General features: G+C 36.9%; 1 protein-coding gene across 3 annotated transcripts in view; it reads left to right on the top strand.

The window, feature by feature from the left end:
• Window positions 1–21,554, top strand: part of NAA16 (N-alpha-acetyltransferase 16, NatA auxiliary subunit) — a 61,402-nt gene that overhangs the window by 26,885 nt on the left and 12,963 nt on the right. For 2 of the 3 annotated variants that reach the window (XM_071448273.1, XM_071448274.1), the window contains exon 9: window positions 3,136–3,242. In XM_071448273.1, coding sequence (XP_071304374.1) covers window positions 3,136–3,242 — 107 coding nt within the window. Of the gene's footprint in view, window positions 1–3,135; window positions 3,243–13,470; window positions 13,643–21,554 lie in introns of all 3 variants that reach the window. The other variant, XR_011682462.1, reaches the window with a different exon arrangement.

Genomic DNA, 21,554 nt, shown 5'->3' with positions numbered 1-21,554 from the left:
ATATGTATGCATACCCCCTCCTGTATCTTTTAATATGCATATTTTTACTACTAAAATGTATGCCTACTTTCTTGGAGAGCTGTTGGAACTTAATTTGACAACAAAAACTACGTTTGTACTGCTAATTTGATAAGAAAATGAACAAAAAATCTGCAGTATTATGTAGCCCAAATTATTTCATTTTATAGCTAAGTTCTTTGTGACTTTGCCCTTTTAAAATTTGTTTTGAAATATGGTGCACAAATACCCTCAGTTTTGGAAGAAAAATTTGTACATACTTGTTAAAATAACAAAGAGCTGGGCTCTTCTAAAATGGAAGGAAGGAAACTAAATGAAATGGTAAATACTATAAAAATATCTAATTAGTGTGTAGCTGTCTAGCTGCTGAAATTCCAGTAGAAGACTTTTGGAAAGTACATGAGCTAGATATCAGATGTCAGAAATTTGAGATCAGTTGCAGATTCCCAACATATCTCCTCATGCTTTTAAATTTCTAAGGTTAGTTTTTAGTTTAGCTAATTTGCTCAGCACCACATTTGCTGCTACCTTTAAATGTTCCAGAGCATCAAGTCCGCTCCCCTGCTGTTGCTCATGTGTCAGAATGTGCATACACACTTCCTGTGTAAAATCCAAAGATTTTAACTGCTTCATAAGAAGTGACCACTTGTGCTTTCTATCATCCTGTATGCTTTAGTTTATTTGTAGATACAGGGGCAAATTTTAAGGCATTTCAGCAAATTTTGAAAAGCTGGGTGATGAGTAATTGTTTTGTTTTTTTTTTTAATATGTAATAAGATTGTTATGGTAACACAGAAAACAAGAAAATAACCTGCAAAACACTTCCCTGTATCTTTATTAATAGTGTGTTTTGCTGTTAACTTCATTTCACTGTGTATTGCTCTAGGTGGCCTTACACCTGGCAGTGCAGTTTCACAGCTTATGTTCATTTAAGTAGAAATATGTATAGTAACAAGAATTAGTTGCTCATGCTGTAACAATAGGATAAATGAAAGCAAAATCCATTATTGGATTGGTCAAGAAAAATCTCTTGGTTGCTTTCTGTAGCATTTTATAACAAATAAGAGTTTTTCAAAATTAAAATTTGTTTCTGCTAACTTAATAAATAAGCCTGTCAGGCATGAATGTGTAAGACTGTTTTTGATCCTGTAGAGATTAGTCTATTTACTAATGATTTTCTGTGTTTACAAGTACAGGAGACAAGACTTTATATTGCTTGAAATTTGATAGTGAGAATGTAAAGGTGTAGAAAGAAACATCTTTGCAGAAAAATGTTGGCAAGTTTCAAGAGGATAGAATTTCTGGATAAATGCAGTTCCTGTTCCAGTGTGGTCACTGACCAGTTACAGCTGGCACTGTTTGATTCAGAATTAAATTGCTCTTAAAAATTAAAATACTCTAAAATCCAAGCTTATGCTAAAAGGACAAGTTCTTGTCCAGACCTTGCTGTGCATTGAATCATAACCTTGTATTTGAAGCAAATTAGCTCCTTGATCAAGCTGGAAAACACCTTTATGGAGGAAGGCTGTTACCATCAATTTTACTGGTCAAGCTTGTGTGCATGCGTTTTTAGATTTGTTTATGCTCTTGTGGTAAGGTGTGTGCCCCAGACTAAATTGTAACTGCTTCTTGTGGGTGCCCAGCTGTGTGCTGCCCTTTTTTTTTTTTTCTGTTGTTTTCTGTAAGTAAATAGGGACACTTGAATCTTGCTTTCCTAAATTCTAAATTGATTCTTCCAGCAAGATAATAAATTAGAAGAATTCAACAGGAGAGACTGAGATGGATTTTTTTCTTTATATAGGGGAGTTTCTGTACTGTAAGACAACACATTTTAATTAATTCATCTGTAATAAAGCATATGCTTACAGTCCAATAATGGATCCCAATCCACAGGTAGTAGGAGTTTCTATATGCAGCAGTTTGGTTTAGTACAGCAAGGTGAGAACATGAATTACTTTCATTAGTCTCAGTATTTATTAGCAACACTGCTGATAACAGTGTAGGACAATTGAGAATTGGTAGAAATAAATGAAAATGTTGTATACAAAGCAGTAGTGTCTGTGTTTTCTGAATATCTAAAAAAAAGCTGTTAATAAAATTTTTAATGTGTTCTTATTAAAGTTAAGTTGATTTCAACAGTTTTGTCAGTTTTATGGGTGAATCTTAGTATTACATGAAGTGTGGTACTTCCTTGTTGAGAAAGTTAGAGAAGTCCACAACAGAGGAGACACTGAAGTGTGGAAAAAGTTCATCCCTAAGCAAAGCAACCAAAGTCAATAAAAATAATAGAAAAAAGCCCAACCAAACAACAACCACCCCCTCCAGCCCCCCCCCCCCCCCCAGCTATATTCCTGGCTGGATGTCTTCTGTTAGAAGTACTGAAGTACTGGGTTTTGGTTTTGTTTTTTAACAGCATTTCACAGAAAGGTAGCACTTAACTGCGAGTATTGTAATTTTTAACTGAAAATATAATTGGATCAGATTTTTAGCTTTCTGAAGTATATTTTGATACAGGTGATTCTGATATGGAGCTTATGTTTCTGAAACAATAAGTCTTGTTTCTAATTCCAGAAACAATCATATCACAAGTCATGTCCTACTAATAAAAATAGGACTAGAGGAGTAGCAAAGGATTCATTTCATCCATCCTTCTTCCTCAAATCAGGATACTTTATATCTGCATTACTCCTAACACATATTTGTCTAACTTAATCATAAAAACCTCCAATGATGGAGGTTTTGCAGGATCTCCATTGTTATTCTTAATATTATAGGGTGTTTAGAGTGTTTATTTAAATAGCTTTTGCTACATCCTCTGTAGTCAGCACTTAATATTTTCTCTTTCTAATAGACTGCAGGTTTGAGGACTGTTACCATGTCTGCCAGCAGACTCCTAAACACTAGCAACTTAAGCATTTTACTCTGTGGTTTTGTTTTTGGTTTTTTTGTTTTTTAATCTGGAGCATATTTGTGTCTTATTTAATAACAGAAAAGACTAAAGCCCTCAATTGCAGTTTCTCAGTTCCTCTGTTTTGCAGAGTTGCACAGCAGTTAGTGTGTATATTTATATAACACTTGCAATCACTGACATGTAACCAAACACACTTTTGTTCCTAGGTGAAAAATTTAGAGAACTAACGGATAAGTTCCTGAGGGTTAACTTCAGTAAAGGCTGCCCACCCTTGTTTACCACTTTGAAATCTTTATATTACAATCCAGAAAAGGTAAAATTTAGTATTTATTTGGTTTTAATGAAGTCTTCTGTATTGAATTGCTAATAGAATATCTAAGAGTTTTTGTAGCTTTCCCTGTAAACTGCCAATTAGAGTTGTTGAACATTTTTCCCCAATGTGCTATTTTGTCATATATGAATGATCACTTGATGTCAAAATGCTTGAAGTCAGATTGGTGCAGAGTGCACTGAGGTTCTTGAAAAATCAATGATCATTAACTTTGTATGCTTTGAGTGCAAGTGTTACAGAATTCTTTCAACTTATGGTTTATGATGTCACCAGAAGTAATGCTTTTAAAATAACAGGTGGCTGTTGTTCTATGTAGATTTCTGAATCGCATGAATACATTAGTATTTTCCACAAAGGCTTGTTTCCTTTTTCAGTCTTTCACTAAAACTTCAGTGTATATTTTTTTACTTCTAAACTCTGTTTTGGTGTAATTGTGTCACAAAAGAACTGTTGTTTCAAATGTAATTCTTCTTCCAAACTGACAGTAAGGTATACCAAAAAAAACTTTCGAACTGTGTAGTTCAAGTGTGTAGAAATCAGAATAATTTAGATCAGTCTCTTCAGATATATCTCTTCAGATCTTTGCTACAAACATTATAGGTATTCTAAGCCATTCATGACATAAAAGAGGGATTTGTATCTGGAAAAACCCTAAATACATGATGCAGTTTTTCAGCCAAAAGTGAATACTCATTTTTTGGACTAAACTTATTCTTCTTTCAAAGAGTTTCTTTGCTGGGGTTGTAACATGAAATTTTCAGTACACATCTTTAATCTCTACTTTTTCCAAGGCTGACATAAGTTTAGTAAATTCTGGTATCGTGTTGTTGCGGTTTAACCTCAAGTGGCAACTTAAGTACCATGCAGCTGCTTGCTCTCCCTACCCTGCCTGATAAGAAGTAGAATCAGGAATACCTAAATCTTGTGGGTTGAGATAAGGACTTTAACTTCAATGTTGAATCAAAATAAACTATTGTAATGACAGAGAGGGAAGAATAAAATTCAAGGGAAATCGTGCATAGAACAACTGCTCTCCATTTGCTGACCAGTGCCCTGCCCATCCCTGAGCAGTGATTGACAGCTCACAGCAAACTCCTCCTATTTATATACTGGCCATGACACTGTAGGGTACGGAATATCTTTTTGGCTACTTTAGGTCATCTGTCCTGGCCATGCTCCTTCTTGGCTTCTTGTGCCCCTGCTGCCTCACAGACCATGGGAACCTGGACAGTCCTCACCTCAGTGCAAGCATACCTTAGCAACAACTGAAACATCAGTGTCTTATCTGTACTCATGCTAAGTTCAAACACAGCACTCTACTGGTTACTAAGAAGCAAATTAACTTTATCCCAGCTAGAAACTTGTATAGTACAGGCTTCTCTATAGTGCCTATTGCTAATGCACATGTATCAATGTAAATGAAATGGAATTGAAATTTTTTACATTGTGATGCACAGGGTATCTAGATAGAAGCACAGTCAATGTTAAGGAAGTCTAACTTCTGCTATTTGAAGTGTGAAGAATCTGGATGTTGAAAGATATGTATTAACTCATTTGGCATCTGAAAAGATTTTTAGCACTTAATTAATTTTGGACATGATGGGTTAAAAAAGAGGGCTACCATATTTTGAGGCAAACTTACACAGAAAGGTTCCTTTCTGGTAGTTATCTTCATTATACCAAATCAGTGCTGCTCAAAACTGCCAGCTTAATCCTAAAAAGTAATTAAAATCAAGAGCTTTGCCTTTTCCAAACATGCTTGGGATTTGTTTGTGCTGCTAACTTCTGCAAAAGCATTTTTGTCATATTTCAGATTATTTCCTTACTAAAGCAGGCTGTCTTTTACATTTCACTTGGTTATATTTACCTATAGCTATAGTGTGACAGAAGGATCTTTGAAACTAAGAGAAACTTAATTTTAGTCCCCGACAGTTAATTTTAGAATTACTAAAATTTAGGGGTTGAGGGCAGAAAATTGTGACCAACTAACGTGTGCTACATCTTTAAGGAAAATATTCTATTTTTGTATCTAATTTGTCTAAGTTGGAGCTTAGTAGTAACTTCTTACTTGTGTAGTTTGACTGAAAGAGGGTTGTAGTCAGTACTGTGTTATGCCTTCCAGAAAATACCTAGCAAAAATCTGATTTTGCTACCAGTTAGGAAGAAAGTTGCCCCCGTGTTTCTTTGGAAACAAGTGTAGTTTGGCACAGTCAACTGTGGTTGGATTTTGAAGTGGCATAGGTATGAAGACTTGATGAAAGAGCTGGTATTTAAGGCTAGGAAGTTCCTTCTTTCTAGAGCTCCAGGTAGGTCCCTGATCTTTCATGAACAGCAAGGAGAAAAGGGTGGTTGTATAGAAGGCAAACTTTTGTTAGATGTGTTCAGGAAAATGTTTATTATCTAATTGCTGTAAGATGGTACTCAGCCTTTTGGCTGTGCTAGGTAGGATTCTTCCCAAGGTATCTATTACATGAGCACTTCATATCTATGAAACTAACATTGAGGAAGCTTTCCCAGCTGCTCTGGAAAGAATTAATGAGTGCCCTACCAAAAGTAAAACTGAAATCACTGCAGTGCCAACTGGGTGCATGGCATGTTATTTTTTTCAGCTACTGGATTGAAATTTGCTTACGTACTTGTGCAAATATTGGTGTAATGAAGGGTGTGGATTGCAACTTGCTCTTCATAAAAGAATGAGCCTTACTTTGATTAAGTAGGAAAGGTGGTTTTAATCTTCCTTTACAGTGCAAGTAGAACTGTTTAAGATCCTTTGGGTGAAGTCTCAGAAGGGTGCTGTAAGTAGGAAATGTAAAGCTGTTTGTTTCAATAAAAAAGTAATTTTAAGGTTATTGCTGGAAGAAACTTTCTTTCAGCAACCAAAGACATGAGAATCTGAAATATGTTCAATAAAGAAAGACTGCCAAAAAGCAACAAACCTCTATGTATACTCAAAGACTTGTTTTGAGGTAAATCATTCCTTAATAAATATGTCTCTAATGAGTTAAAATATGCTTCATATTTCATTATGCAATCTATGCCTTTCCTGTAATTCTGGAGCAAAGAAAATTTTATGTGTGTTGGCCTTGTGTTCAGTTTGTGGTGTGCAGAGGCTTGTATTTGACTGCCCAATTGGGTTTAAAAGGAAACTTCAAGATTTGGTAAATCTGAAACTTGGATGCTTCAGAAAGTAACAGAGGTGGTGTGGTGAAACCTGGGACAAGTGGTGCTGGATTTCATCATTCCCAGCAATACTGTTGCCTCTTAGGAGGAAGTTGCTAACCCACTAATGATTATGTTAAAGCAGACTTTAAAAGAACTACAGAACCTGATGTGTAGAAGGTATTAAGTTGGATTTGCTCTAAATTACTGTGCATGCTTTTGCAGCAAGACCCAGTTTCAGACTTTGTGGTCCATCACTGCTTGCAAGTCAAAGATCTGACTTATGTTTTTCTCCATAGTTTTAGAAGGGAGTTATACAAGTCATGGTTTAACCCTTCAAAGCTCTTCAGATGAGGTTGTGATTTCTTCAGGCTTTGTGCTGTTATGCTACTCCAATAAAGTAGCATGTGAACTGGTTTGCTTTTTTATTGTTTCTTCTTTGTCAAGCCACCTAGACTTATGTGTCCTCCACCCAGGAGGACACATAAGTAGTTCAGGCTGAAGGGTGAGAAGCCATAAGAAAAGAGGCTAAGGATTGTCTTTTGCCTAGAAACGTTTAACTTGATCAATGTATTGTGCTGTGGATAGAACTTTTGATTATAAAAATACTGCAAATAATATAAAATACAAAAAATATAAAAATATAAATATACTTTTTAAACAACATGCCAGCTATTCAGTATCCTGAGTCCAGTTCTGTAACATGCCGTAGCATAAAATTACTGTAATATTGGAATAAGGAGGGGGGCATTGAATTGCAGGATGAACAGTTGGACAAAGGCCATTTGAGTCAATGTCTGCCTACTTTTTTTGTAATGTTGGCAATTGATTTTGTACAGGTTATGTGCATGAAAAAGGAGTAAAAGAAGTTAGGATGTAAAGAGTTCAAGTTATTTCTCAAGTGATAATTTGTTACTGTGCTCCCTGTTTGTAGATACCAAAGGCATGCCCTAATCACTTCCTAACTTGCTACACTGGAACACAGCCAGATTCCATGTCTTTCCAACTGAAGGCAAGGTCAATTGGAGGGTGATAGAGACTGCTGAACTCAGTCTTACACTGTTTTCCTGTGTCTCATTCAAAGGAAGTTTATAATATCATATAGACTATGTTCAGTAGTACATCATTGCTGATACTCAGTCATAGATCGCTTTTATCTGCAAGATATTAGAGAAATCATTTGATGGAACACTGTCTTGATGGCTTTATGTTTAAAAAAAAATCCTTGAAATATAATGTTCATCACTACCAGCTTGTTTCAGATGATTTTTAAAGTAACCACTGTACATTGTGAAGAATTAGCTATGCTTTCCTTCTATTCATTATATGGCAGCCTGAGGCTTTTTAAACGTGAAAACCTTGGTTATAATGAAGTAGTGTAAATGAGTCTGGTTATATAAAGGCAAAGTTCACAAATGCTTCCCAAATGTAAAAAGCTTTGTACCAGATTCTACTCACCCATGAGGTTTGGAAAAAGGAAATGGCTGATCTGAGCAAGAGCTGAGAGCTTCCTCTACAGGTTACTGTGTCAAAGAACTTGTATTCTGAGCTTGATATTAATTTTTCTCACCTAATCTCGAGTTTGGTCAACTTCTCAAATGCCAGCCTTTGTCCATATTATTCATTCATCTTGACACACATTCTTGGTTCTGGCTATTGTTTAAGACATCCTGAGAGAATCCTGTGAATGTCTTACTTATCTACAGAACTCTCCAAGTTCATTCCATGTTTGTTTGTTTGTTTCTCAGACCTTTCCCCCCCATGTTAACTTTATTTGGATAATTTCTATCATAAAATGGAAGAGTTCTGGGGTAAGAGTTACCTGTAAAGGCAAAGCACTCTGTGATAAACAACATCGTGGTGGTGTTGACACTAAATCTGCAGTTTAGACTTTACTCTTCATGTATTGCATCTATGGCTTTAATTGGTAGATACAGCACGTGCATCATCTTCCTGGGAGGAAGACCTGTCCCAAGCAGGTACTTAAGTTTCTTTTACCATCTCATTTGGCATCTTCATATCTGCTAGCACCAAGACAAACATTGGATATGGTGATATTTATCTTTTCATCTTCTAGGACTTTTGCTCCTCTGATAGGACACTTTTTAAATCAGGAGACTGAGTTAAGGCACCTGCATACATTCTGTAATTGAGTGCATACAGCACAACAGCAGTGCATTGCTCAGCTGATGCCTAGTTGGTGCATGTAGTGCTGTCTTGATGATACATGTGTTTATTCTTTTACATGTACAAGAGTGGATTCCTGTTACCTATCAAGGAGAAGCAGAAGATACCAATTTTTAGGGACTTCATTGGCAATTTTGCTGTTTTGCTAAAAAAAAATTAGCAAACGAATGAAAATACAATTTCACACTTCTTCTTGAGACAGAATCCAGTAAAATTCAAAGCACCTTCCATCATACTGTTTTTTGTCATCTTTTCTAACAAGATTCTCATTTCAAGCTCAACTCTTCTGGTAAATCTTCTGGTAGTCTTCTGAGAGTTGGTGATGAAGTATCTAGTTTGGTATATCAAGGCAGCAGAGAGTGTACACCACTTTTGTGATTTTTGAGGGTATGTGGGGTGTCATTTTAACTGCTTTCTTAAATACACATCTTGGTACTGGAGGATAGAATATCTAAACATACTGGATATGCACATCAAACTTGATTGGGATGCATCTCCAACTCTTAGCAGAGCTAGACAATGTAACTGTACTTCTACTCAGTCTTTGAGAGATCATCATGATGGATGGAGTTTGCTAAGGTCTGGAGGAGAGCAAATGTCTCGTTTTCAAGTACAAAAAGGAGGATCTGAGGAGCTATGAGCCAGTCAGGTTGATCTCAATATTTGTGAAGCTGATAAGGCAAATAATCCTGGAAACCATTACCAGACACACAAAGGACAGTAGGTAGGATGGATTTATGATGGCGAATTCATGCCTGATTAACTTAATAGCCTGCTGTAATAAAATTACTTCAGCATACAAGGGGACAGCAGTTGATCCTGTGTATTAGCAAGGCTTTTGTCACCATCTGTAGTAACACAGACAACATGTTGAAGTACACCTTAGTAGACAGTAATTTGTACTGAAAACTAACTGAACTGCCAGGCTCAGTGTTGTCATCTGCTGCATGAACTCCAGCTGGTGTCCCCAAGTAGGTGACAGTGGGGCTAGTAGTGGGCGCATCTTTGTGCAGTGCCTTAGTTCAGCCTGGCCAAGAGAAGGTTTAGATGGAATGTTGTGTATGTAACTAACTGAAGGCAAGAATGAGAAAAGACAAGGCAGATGCTTCTCATTGGTGCTCAGAGACAAGATATTATATGCATGAATTAAAATACAAGAGAATATCTGAGCAAAAGAAAAGACACAATTGTTGTAGAGGTTGTCAAACATAAGAACAGGTTTTTGAGAGGTAGTGAAGTTGCCTTCTTGGAGATGGCCAGGAATAGTCTGCTTCAGCTGTCCCTGTTCTGTAACAAGGGGTTGGACTAGGCAGTTTGTAGAAGTCTCTTCAAACCTTCATGATTCTTAATCTTGTTACTTTGTTTCACCTGCAAGTCCAGGACCAGCTTGTCGCCATTTACCTGCCAACAGGTAGGCTTGTCTGAACTGCTGCTGCGGCGCCAGGGCAAGTGCATTTTATGTTAGTGTGGCAGCACTGAGACACTACAGCAAACAGTGCAGGAAGGCACAGTAAAGACTGACATGCTGATTATGCATGAATGCCTGTATACAGAAGCACTGAGATCCCTAATCCACATACTGTAATTTGGAATCTCCAGCTGTGATTTTTATATCCATTTGCCAGCAGAACCCTAATCACTTCCTAGAGTTTCTTGCTTCAGGCTATGCACAAAGGGAAAAAACTTGTCACAGAATCTGCCTTTTAGAAATGGATTAACTTCAAAATACAGCTGAGTAGCTGCAGACCCACATTAGGTTTATGTTAAATGTGAGCAAATGCATGGTTCACCACAGGTCACATGAAGCACGTGAAGCCGATGCTTCGAGGTAGGCCAAAGAACAGGTTGTTTATTAAAGAGTGCAGTGGGGTTAGGCTGAGGATGTGATTTGTAGATCACATATGATTGTTTCCATACAGTCCTTCATCAGCCTTGATTTTGGAGCTCTCAAAGTGGCACATATGGTATCTGTCTTTATTTCTGCAAAATTTCACAGTGCAAATTCTAGTGAAAAGTGTTGTGCATTTGGTATTTTGTCAGTGATCATCTGCTTGTAGTCTCAAAGAAAAAGAGCTGTGTAAAGAATGCTTCCAGCTTAGAATTCAGCAATCATTTGGCTAGGCTGTTGATGTAGATGCTCACTGAATATGAGTTTGCCCCCAGCTGGACGATGAAGGAAAAGTGGAGGACAAAATACTAATAAAAGTCTAATAAAGTCATAATTGCATCGAGATTAATTTCTCAGGTGGGATAGCTCATGTTCACTGAGTAGGTTTCTGCTGATGGAGTCAGTTTCTTCTAGCAAACCTGCTGGTGTTGGTAACATTATGCAGATGGGACGTTTGGTGTGACACTGGTGGGGTCAGTGTGCTGTTGCCCCTCCCCTTGATGTGCTGTGTAAGTGTGCAGCTGTGGGGAGGTGCTCAGTGTTGCAGATGTCTAAGGCTTGACAGATGTCATATGTGAGTTTATAAATGAGGTGCTGTGCTTTGGAGATCAGGACTTGTTACCTGTATCTGCTGTTGCCAGTACCTGGTGCCTTACTGTGATCTACAGTGACAACTACAATGCCATGTGTTTAAAGAGAACATGGCCTTTAGCCCAAAAAATAGCTTGCTTTATGGGAGGTGATAAAACAAGTTCCATGAGCTGTCATCCTCATATTGGAGTTTTAATATATAGAAATTCTGCACCAGAAAAGTTCTCGTTCTTTCTATACTGTGTATTTTGAAGGGGAGAATAAAAGACACAGAATTTATAGGACTACAGCAGATTATGTTCTTAGAGAGCTGATTTATGAGTCTCTCATGCAATTCAGAATGGATTATCTAAGCCTGACGTGCAGACAGAGTAATTTACATTTCCAATTGTCTGTTCCACCCTGCCATTTTTGCTGAAAGAACAGTGCAAGTGTTTGAGTACCAGTGTCTGAGTCTGTACAGCTTTAGATTTGTACTCAGTTTTTTCCTTTGTATGTTGTGCTAATAAGCTAAAATGGAGTTGCTCAACAAAGCGTTTCTGCAATGCCAAACTTGAAAAGATGCATGGATTAAACATGTGAAAATAAAAAATACTAGTTGTCCTACTTTGGAAAGTCCACAGACGTGATTAAAAAAAAATCTATGAGAGGTGCTTGTGCATAGTGGGGCCAGTTATGATAGTGCGTTTTGAAGAATTGTAGTTATTTCTGAAAAAAAAGTAGTTTCTTAAGAACATTCAAGACAGGTAGTTTTCATATTGCCATTAGAGATTTATTCACTTGATATTCTTGATCTTGCCATAAAATACTAAGATTTTTGCATCATCGATTCATAAACATGCTTGGAGGTAACGTGTATTTTAAAGTGAATTTGTGGTCTTTGTGACTTTTAACCAAAGACCATGTAGTAAGAATTGTAGGTAGCTAATTACAGTGAATTCTGTGCAGGAGAGATACATGGGAGGATAGCAGGGAAGCCATAACAAAGAAACTTCATCCAACATAAAGAAACTTAAGTGGATTTGTTTTGGGAGTTTTATTAACAAGATAACCTGCTTTCCTCTACAACTTTGCAATGTTATTTAAAACACAGCTTTTAAAAATATAAATCTACTATATGTTTTTACTTATAGTTGATATTTCTGTAATGGTATGAACAATTTAATTTTCATCATTTGTTGAGACTTTTTGGAATAATCACCTAAACTACTACTATGTGAATGAAAGGTTTTGAAATGTGACTGTATATGTGGGGATTTTTATATGCTGAGAAACATGGAGCATTTACAAGGAAAAGGTCTCAACACAATATAGTCTATGTGTAAATTTAATTACTGTAATGTGGGTGTCTTAGTCTCCCATGCAGGCAAAGAGATTTTCTGTCTAGCTGCAGGGCTTTTCTTCTATGCTACAAGTAGTTTCATAGTGTTTATACTTTGCTTTGTGCTGTAGTATCTGGAGTTTGTTATTATAAAAATACTGATATCAGCAAAGTATAGCCATATTCCTGAGTTTTTCCTGGATAGAACTTTTGATTATAAAGATACTGCAAATAATATAAAATACAAAAAATATAAAAATATAAATATACTTTTTAAACAACATGCCAGCTATTCAGTATCCTGAGTCCAGTTCTGTAACATGCCGTAGCATAAAATTACTGTAATATTGGAATAAGGAGGGGGGCATTGAATTGCAGGATGAACAGTTGGACAAAGGCCATTTGAGTCAATGTCTGCTTACTTTTTTTGTAATATTGGCAATTGATTTTGTAAAACTTTTAATTTAAAAAGCCTACTGTATAACATGGAGGATTATTAAATCTTTTTATCAGTTTTTTTAGCTTCTAATTAGCAAGAGTACTTGACTAAATGACGTCCTTCTCATATCTTTCTGCTTGAATAAAATTTGCATAGTTGGTATAATTCTTATGTCAGGAGTAAGCTGTAGGCTTTGTATGTTTGAGAAGAAAAACTAGGATTTAGGAGTGCCACTTTATTATTATGAGTTTTGATGTTTATGCAAAGTTACTGGCCAGGGTGAATGTAACAGTGGCTCTTGGCCACATGTTTCTGCTGGAAGCTAATAACCTGAAGTGTAAGCAATTACACGAGATGAAGTAATTTTCACATTCTGTAAGCTACAGTTCCAGGTGTATTAGAAATATCTGTGAAGAGCCTCATTTGTTACTCTTCCTCACAAGAAATGGATCTTGAAGTGCTACCCTCACCTCCTCCCCAGAAAATTCTCTTTGTACTTGATCAATGCTCAGAAATCCTCTTTGGTTCCTCATACATGCTGGTCTCTGTATCCATGAGATAAAAAATCCAAGGAGTGAAGATCTTCAATTAGTCAACATCAAGGTTTACGTCGATTGTGTTGCAGGTGCATTGGTTGATTCCATTGAAGCTCGACATTAGTGCACATGTGCCCTTTTTCTGAGTATCTAAAATCATGGAGACTGTGAGGAAATACTGGATGACAGAAAATGTCTGGCTGGAAGAAACATCAGAAACAACAGTCTCAAAAAAAGGTGTAAGACTGTCTACACAGGAAGGTAGGCTGTCTTCAGTGAAGATCTTTCTTTAACCTTTCTGGAAAGAAGGCATATTTCTTCCTTAATGTGGAAAGCTAAAGCAATATAAAGCAAGTTGCCACTGTTGGTTGATTGTTATTTTTTTATTTTTAGTTAGATGTTCTCTGCAGATTATTGGTGGATTACATAAGGAAGTAAAAAACATTAATTCTGTTAGGAAACTGCATTTTAAGAAGAAATAGTTCTGAAAGATTAACCAAGGACAGTCCTTTGTTCATGCTGGCTCCATCATTTCAAGTGTTAGGAAGTAGTGTCTTTGAGTTAAAATTCCAGGAGGGGTGATCTGGTTAGTGGACTTACCCAGGATCTGGCTGACAACTGGTACATTCATGGTGAAAGATAGCATTTGTATTGTGCTGCTGGAGTAGCAGGAAAGGAGTAAGGAAATATTTTAAAATAAATAGAGGAAGGAGCAAGCTTGGAAATGCCATTGTAGGTACAGCAAGGATACAATGCTTCCACTCTGCAGTGTGAATGGGGAGTGTAAAACATGCTGAGGGCTGACAGTTTAGGTCTTTGAGGTAACATGTAAGCCAGGAGCTGACAGGTCTAGCAGTTGATTTGTGAGCTATTTTATCAAGAGAGCTTTTTTAGTTTGAGTGACCTATATTGGGATTAACCCATTTGGAGACTCACAAGAAATCCTCTAGATAGTTCGGCTCATGATTGCTCCTACTGATGTTTTGCTCATGTGAAATGATTTGCTTTCTTTAGTGCAGTCTCCAGACTTATCCAAAAGCTTTCAGAAAACCAGATTCTCGTTAAATGAGTTGTGTGATGACCACAGTGTCATCTTAGTGTTGGTGTGCTCTGAATTTGTATTTGTATCGTGCTACAGCTGCTATAAATTTTCCAATTGATTATGCTTGTACATAGCAATTATTTTTAAGGGCGCGTTGCTTCACCAGAGCAAGCATACAGAATAGCTGTTACAAGTTATTTTTTTAATGACAATGCAAACTAGATTACTTAGTTAGATAAATGGAGGAAGTTTCTTCTTCTGGAGTTTAGTGTTTCTGATAGCCTGTGTGTTCATTTGTGCTATTGACACTAGAAAAAGTATCACTTGTTTTATTTCAAGATCAGCTGTTAGCAGTGCTAGCAGCGATGGACACCAGTGGTTTTAAATATGGTAGTGCAAAATTACTGCTTTGTGGTTAGCCAGTCCTTACAAGCTGGTAGCTCTGTGGCAAAATTCCTGAGAGTAAATGTCTGCTTAACCACCACACACAGAGAAATGCTGAAGTTGGTGACTAACCATGATGCCAGAAGATGTGTGTTCTACTGCAGTTTACGTATTTTTGTCTTTCCCTGTGTAACGTAAGCATATGCACACATTTAAAAGTGGTTTTCTGAGGGAAGCAGAAGGGAGTATTGATGGCTCAGTTGAATAAATTTAGAGATGTACCTACATGTGAATTGCTGTTAGTTTTAAAGCAACTATTTCATTGGGTATTACACAAAACAGTAAAGCTACATCCTTGATATCTGTATATGTCAAAGATAAACAAGAAATTTAAGGTGACTTGTGTTAAGTAAAGGACAAGTTGTGCTTGTCCTGTTTTTCTGGTTTGATTTTCATGGTGTGAAGGTTGTAGAATAACTTTTGATTGTGACTTTTTTATTGCATTCAGATGTTAGCCTTATGTGCAAGCAATGGAAGTTGTTTGTATGAGGCTGACTAGGCTTTCACAATTGGACTAATTTATTTGAATATTCAGTTTACTGAAGTAAAAGTCTCTGCTCACAAAGACACTATGAAGGTGTCTCTGTGAGCAGCAGGAGACATTCTTGTTTGTGCTGTTGTTGTGTCAGAGCTTTTTCTAGTGCTAAGCTGTTTCTGGGGAAAGTTCAGTTTAGAATGGTGTGGAGACCATAGAATCAAAAGAAGAATAGGGAACCAGCTTATTGCAGTGGGAATCTTCATTTTTAGTGAGTTCAGCTTTCAGCTCTGTTGTGTTGGCTGGCTCTGTGTGTGTGTGAATGATTAGCACTTTCTCAGAAATGGACTGATACTGGAGAAAACTCAAGAAAGCCTTGGCTTGGTGTGCCACAGACCAGCTGCAAACCAAGTTCAAAATGTTGTCATCAAAGGCCTTCTCCAGAACTCCGAGGTAGCAACTGCATTATATTTTTTCAGTCTTAATTTATTTGGTACTAGGCTCATAAGTGCTACTCAGGGTGTATTGATACCACTTCTGCATGATCTGGTAGTGATACCTCTTCATGCACCTTCTTAACAGTCTCTTAGATAAAATCTTGTTGTGGCAAAGACTTCAAGTATTGACATAGGACTCTTGTGGACTGTTTTTATTGTTGCTTCTCCATTTCCCAAGAGGCATTTAGAGTGTTGCCTCAGGGCATGCAGTAGATTTTTCTTTGTATAGTGAAAGATATTCCTAATTTGGTCACAAGGACTTTCTGTTAATGTCAACATGGTTTTCTGGCACAAGGATAATACTTAAAAAGCTGTTTGTCATTCAGTCTCTAGGTATCCCATTTTTTTTCTAGATGATGAGGATTGACTATTTTGAAGTTGCACAACATCAGTTTCCTTTGGGTACTCTGTAGCAAAGCCATTTGCAAATGGTTTCTAAATATTTCAATCTGCCAATATGGAGATATCTAGATATAGAGGGATCAGATATTTTGATAAGTACAGCTATTTTTCAGTTTCTCAGATAGGCATAATAGTGACAAATAGGTATAAGTTTAATGGATGTTGCTTCTGCTGGGCTGGAAAAGTGGTGTCACAAACTCAATAAAATTCCATATTCTTCAATAAAGAATACTATTCTTGTGGAACCAGAAAGCTTTCACTTTGAGCACTACTGTTAGCAAAGCCAGTGAAGGGAGATACTGGAAAAATTCAGTTGTACTTTGAGATGTACTTTTGAGATGTTATTCAGCCTTGAGACGTACTTTTCTGCTATTGAAGTTGCTTGCATCTTTAGGAGTTGTTTTTTCAAAAATAAGTACTCATTTGATTCAGAGATATTTGATTTGCTGATGATAAAGCAAGTGCTGCTTTGGGATCAGTTTCTGTGACCAGCAGGACCAATATTGTCAGCACCATGCATTATCTGCAAGAAACAAGTTTTCTTCAGGAAAGATGCTTCTGTGGAGAACTCTCTATTTAAGCAGAAACATTGTTCAATTCTAATTTTCAAGGACAGATGACATAATCTTTCCTTGAAGGGCAAGAACACATGCTCTTTTTTCCCCTGTCAGCATCATTTTGCCTTAAGTGAAAACGCAACATGAGGAAATACTGCCTTTGCAGGTTGGTTTCTGCAGTCCTTCTCCAGCTCCAGAGCTGCAGAACCACCTGAAAAATCCATCTTCCCAGTGGTGAAGACCACCCATATCAACACTGCAAATCATAAGAAGCTGCCTGCCATCTGAGTGAAATTATCAGATTCCAGATTAGAGAACATCTGTTTTAGGAATCATCCTATTTATTTTACAGCACAGAATACCTTCATCCTGTGGAGGATGAGCAAGTTCATAAAGGGTGTCCCCTCTTGCCAGCTGTTTTCCCTCTTTTCCAGGCTTTTCTGCTTTAGAGGACCTTTTGCTAGAAGTGCTTTATCAATATAAGATTATATTCTTTTAAAATTACTCCCTTATTTTGAAGGAGGGAGAAAAGTTTGGCAGCAAACCATTGCCCTCCTCAGGAAAGTGCTACAGCTGTCTTTAAAATTGTCTGCATATTGAAACTCAGAAGGTAATGCTCCATGTAACACAGTCCATGAAATGAAGGGCCTGCCCATAGAGAATATATCTGGTCCTTGTGCCAAAATATAGTTAGTGTTTGAACTTTCAGGCTGCTAACTATTTGGAAGATACCTGCTCAGTAATACCAGGGCAGTTTTGATTCCTGAATGTTACAGGTCTTTTCCCTGCAACTGAAGGTTGATGTACTTCAGGATTGGATGTCTTAAATGAGTTCTGTTGCTTAGATGGGGAATAAGAAGCACCCAGACTTTCACTCTGTTTTTTCCAGTCTGATACTAGATGGCTTTTGAATGTAGAATGATTCTTCTATGTCATCCTTCCCTTACATTTTTGTTCAGGAGCTTTCTGAGACAGATAAACCTGAGCAGGTGAGATTTGTGAAATTTTTATTTTTCCAGTGCCTATCTGCTCTAATGACTACCAAACAAGTACCCAGAAGTTGCTTAAGAGAAGCATTGTTAAGTTTCCTGATGGAAAACTGTTGTCTAGTTTTTCTCCTAATCCTTTGTAGGAGGTTATGAGAATGATTAGCCGTAGTTTTCCCCTATTGAAGAGTCTCCAGCTCAAGGGGGTTTCAAACTTGCAGATGTACTTAAATGAAGTGTTTGTAACTGATAAATTAACAAGCTGAAGTCTTTAAAAATTACTATTGACACAACTTAAGTCTAACCAATTTATAGTACATGACAATAATTCAGTTCCTCTTTTTGCAGTTGTTTTGTTGAAGAAAATACCGTATTGGTGTTTGGAAGGTTGTCATTGAAACAGAAGTCTATTACAGTTTTAATAGGCTATGGAATATAGATATTTAGGTTCCATTAATAAAACAGAAAATTTAGGCCTTGTGCTTGAAAATTTGCATCCTTGCTTTGTGGTAGTGGGCTGCTGAGTTCATGTTCCATTATGTATTTCACCTCACATTTGTCATTTCATTCAATTACATATTATAACATGGAATATAGAAAAAAAAATCAAGATAAAATTTAGGCTACTGTAATTCTTACCTGTTGTTTTTTGAGGCCTTTTAGAGACCTCTTTTTGTCTAAAGAAAAATTTCTGTAGCAGGAGTCATTTGGTGTATGGCATAGCATACAGCACAGATTTTGATTTGATGACTGGCCTATAGTTGCCACTGTGATAGCTACAAAAGGTGGTATAAGAATTCTGGTCATTGCCTGTTTACCTGGAAAACAGTCCCTTAGGCTGTCCCTTACAAAGAGGACACAAAACATATCTTGGTGTAATCAGGTAACTATGAAAAAGTGATCACAGAAAAAGGCTATTTTAACTCAATTGGATCCTTGTTACTTATAATTTAAAAAGAAATTAAGGTGTGTGTGTATTATATTTATTGCTGTCTGTTTCTATTTCTCAACTATTCATTTTAAGACATTTACTCAAAGTTTACTTACAAAATTGTCCTTTCCAATGGAAAGAAACTGCACGGGAATGGAAGAGCATTGCCACCTTTGTAGAGTCTTTGGCTGATGTAGTACCAAGTGTGGAAAGTGCTTTTTTGACTTTCAGGATTACTACAGTTGCCAAGAATATATAATGGTTTGTGAGCGCGTACAATTTCAATCTTTAGGCTATAGGAGGAAAAATGGTCACTTCACTTGTTTGTGCAAATGAGAAGGCTAAAGCCCATTTTCTCTTTCTTGGATTCTTGCTGCTCAGCTCATTGTTCTTCCATAATGAATGAAAGATGTAGACAGTGACCTATGAAAAGGCTTGTGGCTTGAATTTTGATTAAGAGGTTTCTGAAACTGGTGACCCTAGGAATCAATTCAGTCTTTTTTTGTAAGGAAATGAGAGATTTGTTGGTGACTTCAGCTACACTTTTGTGATACCTTAAGCTTTCTCAACTCAATGGCAAGAGAACAAACATTGGTTTCCTAGAATAATTCTTTTTGAAATTAGCTTGTGGACAATATGGTATTTCCAGATACCTCAGCACAGTTTTTTTGGAAATTATAAAATTATGAAGTATGCTGTGGCTTTTAGAAAAGTGAAATATTATTGCCTTTAAGATGGCAGTGATAACTCTAGAATACAGATACTAGCAAATTCAAGAGACAGATTTTGCAACTAAATTTGCAGTTAATATGGACACAGAAATTATGGTTCATATTTCCAGATCATTTGCTCCCTGAAGGGGCACACCAACCTGGCATTATTTTCCTAAGTTGCTAGTAAGAGACTGTAGCATAAGCATAAAAGTAAGGGAAAAATACTGCCATTTTCATTGAGTATATCTGCAAAAATCCAGTTATTCCATTTGTGTTTTCTTAGCTGTTGGTTTCACTGAATACTTGTTTCCAAATGTATTGTTCATAGTAGCTTCCAGAATGACAATTACAGTGCATTTTCTTGAGCTGCAAAAGCCAAAACCTCTGCAGAGTTCTGAATTTGGAAGAACTTGGCATCTTTACAACAGAACACATCTTGCTATTCTACATCTCCTCAAGATTTAGAGTATTTTATTTAATTGTTATTGTCAGCTGATTGAAGACCCTCATACAAGGATGTATGTCCCAGGTCTGTCCACTGCCACTGCCCACTGCTGATAGAAAGTGGCAGTGAGTAAAGAGTAAAAGAGTAATTGGGCATTGGTGCACTGAGGTGGAACGGGGAGGAATCACTCATAACCCTGGATACAGTCACTAGCACTCAGCCAAAGCAGGGACCAGGCACATGTGGCTCAGGGATGGTGATGCCATTCTTTTTGGTGGTAACTTGGTCTTTGTCCAGATGTGAAGCTGTACTCCCAAGTGTGCAATAATTTAAACATTTCTATTTAGAATGTGGGGGGGGGGGGGGGGGGGGGGGTGTTTATTTAAGAAATGAATCAGTCTTTCTCCCTTTATGCACAGTTCACTGATGATGAGGTTAGTGGCAGCCAGATGAGGAAAACTTGGGAATACTTGGAAATTGCAATGAAAGTCAGCAAGAAAATAACACTTACACAGTTGCATATACACACTGCAACCATGCTATCTGAAGCAGGTGTTTCTGCTTTTAAACTTTTTTTTAAGAGAAAAGAATCTTCAAATATTTTCTGAGGGTGTTTTCTTCCAGTGAACACATGTCTGAGGCAGGCCAGGGAACAACTTAATGCATTTGTTTGCCTTCATCCATTTACTTCTGACTTCTTCACATTCCTTTATCACTTCATAGTTATTTGAAGTCCAGTAATATTTTATTTTATTTTATGGGATTTTGCTACTGAAACTCATTTCTTATGAGATTTGCCCGGAGCTTTCCAGAATGTATGTGTTTATACATTTTATTACACTTCTGAGATATTTACAGTGGCTGTGTGTGACTTGGGCCTGTCGCTTTCTCTGCTCTCTTTGAAAGCATTTTTGCCTATTGTGCTGGATTAGGTTAAATAAAGTAGTATCCTTCAGATTGTATACTTTGATCTTCTAGAACAAGGTTTATTCTCTTCTCCCTTCTCTCCCAAAGTATATCTTGAAGTGAATGCATGCATTGTAAATTTGTGCCTTTTAAAAATTTTACTGTCTCCCTACAATTCTATTTTACTCTTGCAATCAGCTTTTTAAATGTAGGATCATCTTAAGTTTTAACCATTGAAGTTTTAGGTTTTTACCATCTGGAGATTTCACCTGATGGCGAATATAGCTGTTATCCTGCTGTGCTTACAGTCTGGTCTTACATTTTAAAGTTCCTTCTGTGTTTTGGGTGTATATACATAGACCATATTTTTACTGTAATATTGTTCTTGTTACCTGAAGAGGCTCATTGGTTACTTGCTGAATATGGCAGGCATGTTTTGAATGAAGCTACAAAACAGATTGAGCACTTCACAAAATGTTTAGAAATACTAAATGGCATTTTTGAGCCATGGACCTGGAATTGGAAAAATGCACAGATCCTAACGTTTGTGCTTACTGTAAATGTCAGACCTATATAGTGTGAGTTAAAAATGCATGGATGAATTTTGAGTCTTCACCCTAGAAATGAAAACCAATATTGTTGACAAGGTCTGATTTCAGGAAGTATTATTCTTCAGTCAGTCAATGTATAGGTTTTTGTAAAAAGATGGAACCTGCATTCTAGGCAACAATACCTTTCAAACAAAACAGAAATCATTAATAATACAGATCAACCT

Source organism: Agelaius tricolor, unplaced genomic scaffold (assembly GCF_023055355.1).
Source record: "Agelaius tricolor isolate 1412-34295 unplaced genomic scaffold, bAgeTri1.0.p SCAF_26, whole genome shotgun sequence".
NCBI lineage: Eukaryota > Metazoa > Chordata > Aves > Passeriformes > Icteridae > Agelaius > Agelaius tricolor.
Note: the sequence above shows the minus strand (reverse complement) of the source record. Positions and strands in the feature narration are given on the sequence as shown.